The following is a 1508-nucleotide window of genomic DNA, read 5'->3' as shown; positions in this document are numbered from 1 at the left end:
TGCTCAGAGCGCCGGCTGGAGTCGGTGTTTGTGGGATGAGTGAGAGTGCAGACGCTCCTCCGCTGTATTCACCTCACACAGCCCTGCTCCGGCCGACCTCGCCGGGAAACAAAGCTCCACAGCGGTTCTCACAGAGCCCATTGGTCCGTCGGAGCAGAGGGGAGGAGCTTCACACTCAAACAGAGATGCTGCTGGAGCTGGTCTCTCCAGACGGAGGATGCGGCAGCAGCAGGCAGCAGCCTGTCCGACTCCCGCAGGAAGATTCTTCTCTTTGTTTTCTGGATTTTCTCCGCTGCTCTGTTCCGTCGCTCCGTCCGTCCTGGTTCTGTCTCAGCCTGCCGCCTCCGTCCACAGCTGCTGCTACATCAGTCCGTCCTCATCCTCGTCTCCCATGGCGACCTGACAGAGACTCACAGCATCTTCTGCTTCACATCCTTTCCACTTCTCGCCATCAGCCCTCCTGTCTGCGGGACGATGCCGGTCCTAGAGGGTCTCTGGGGTCCGGACCTCCGGATGCGGGACTCTGGTCTGGACGTGTGCCCAGAGGAGGCCCCTGGTTCTCCGGTCTGGGCCCCTCTCAGGACTCCTCCGGTCACCTGTGGAGGTCTGTCTCTGGCCCTGGAGCTCCCGGCTTTGATCCGGCAGCTCCGGGCCGCCTGGAGGGCCCGCAGAGGAGGCCCCCGGGGGCCCGAGAGGAGCCAGCCGGACCCCTGGGTGGAGGCAGAGAAGGAGGAGGTGGAGCAGGATGGAGGAGCACATCTGGAAGGTAAAACAGCTGGTCTGATTTCTGTTCAATGATTGATGTAGTTTGTCCTGTACCCTGTAGAACCTCCAGGGACCTGCTCCGGACACCACAACAAGGGTTAGCATGACAAAAAATAAATAAAATCTAATTTACTGACGTAGACACACTTTTATTTTGATGGTTGACATGATGATGTTGCAGCAACTTAATATTGTGTTTAATTCAAACTAAATTTTCTGCATGTTGATTTTAAACTTAATGAGGTCAATTGAAGGAACTTCTCACCTTCAGAACAGAAGGTCTCCTCCTCTGTTATAAAACCTGGACGGTTAATAAGAAACACCATTGATTGTGGAGAAAAAGTTGTCTGAACTCAAAGTAACTGGTGCAAAGTGTTGTCTTAAATTTTTTTGTTCTGACTAAACATAATTTTTTTTAGAGTAGTTTAGAAGATGTGAAATGAAAGCAGAGAGATAAAACAGCGACAAAGAGACACAAAACAATGACAAAGAGACGCAAAACAACCACAAAGAGGCACTAAACGACCACAAGGAGACGCAAAACAACCACAAAGAGACACAAAACGACCACAAAGAGACACAAAACGACCACAAAGAGACACAAAACGACCACAAAGACACAAAACGACCACAAAGAGACACAAAACGACCACAAAGAGACACAAAACAACCACAAAGAGACACAAAACGACCACAAAGAGACACAAGACAACCACGAAGAGACACAAAACAACCACAAAGAG

At 50.9% G+C, this 1508-nt stretch overlaps 1 protein-coding gene across 1 annotated transcript in view; it reads left to right on the top strand.

Annotated features, from left to right (window-relative positions):
• The first annotated feature begins 474 nt into the window (after nt 1-474).
• LOC103368602 (cAMP-specific 3',5'-cyclic phosphodiesterase 7B) overlaps nt 475-1508 on the top strand; it is a 17472-nt gene continuing 16438 nt past the window's right edge. Inside the window, exon 1 of the mRNA XM_008297014.1 lies at nt 475-766. Coding sequence (XP_008295236.1) covers nt 475-766 — 292 coding nt within the window. The remainder of the gene's footprint in view (nt 767-1508) is intronic.

Source organism: Stegastes partitus, unplaced genomic scaffold (genome assembly GCF_000690725.1).
Source record: "Stegastes partitus isolate 25-593 unplaced genomic scaffold, Stegastes_partitus-1.0.2 Scaffold1176, whole genome shotgun sequence".
In the NCBI taxonomy this organism is placed as follows: domain Eukaryota; kingdom Metazoa; phylum Chordata; class Actinopteri; family Pomacentridae; genus Stegastes; species Stegastes partitus.
The sequence above is the reverse complement of the archived record's forward strand: the minus strand, read 5'-3'. Positions and strand labels throughout refer to the sequence as shown.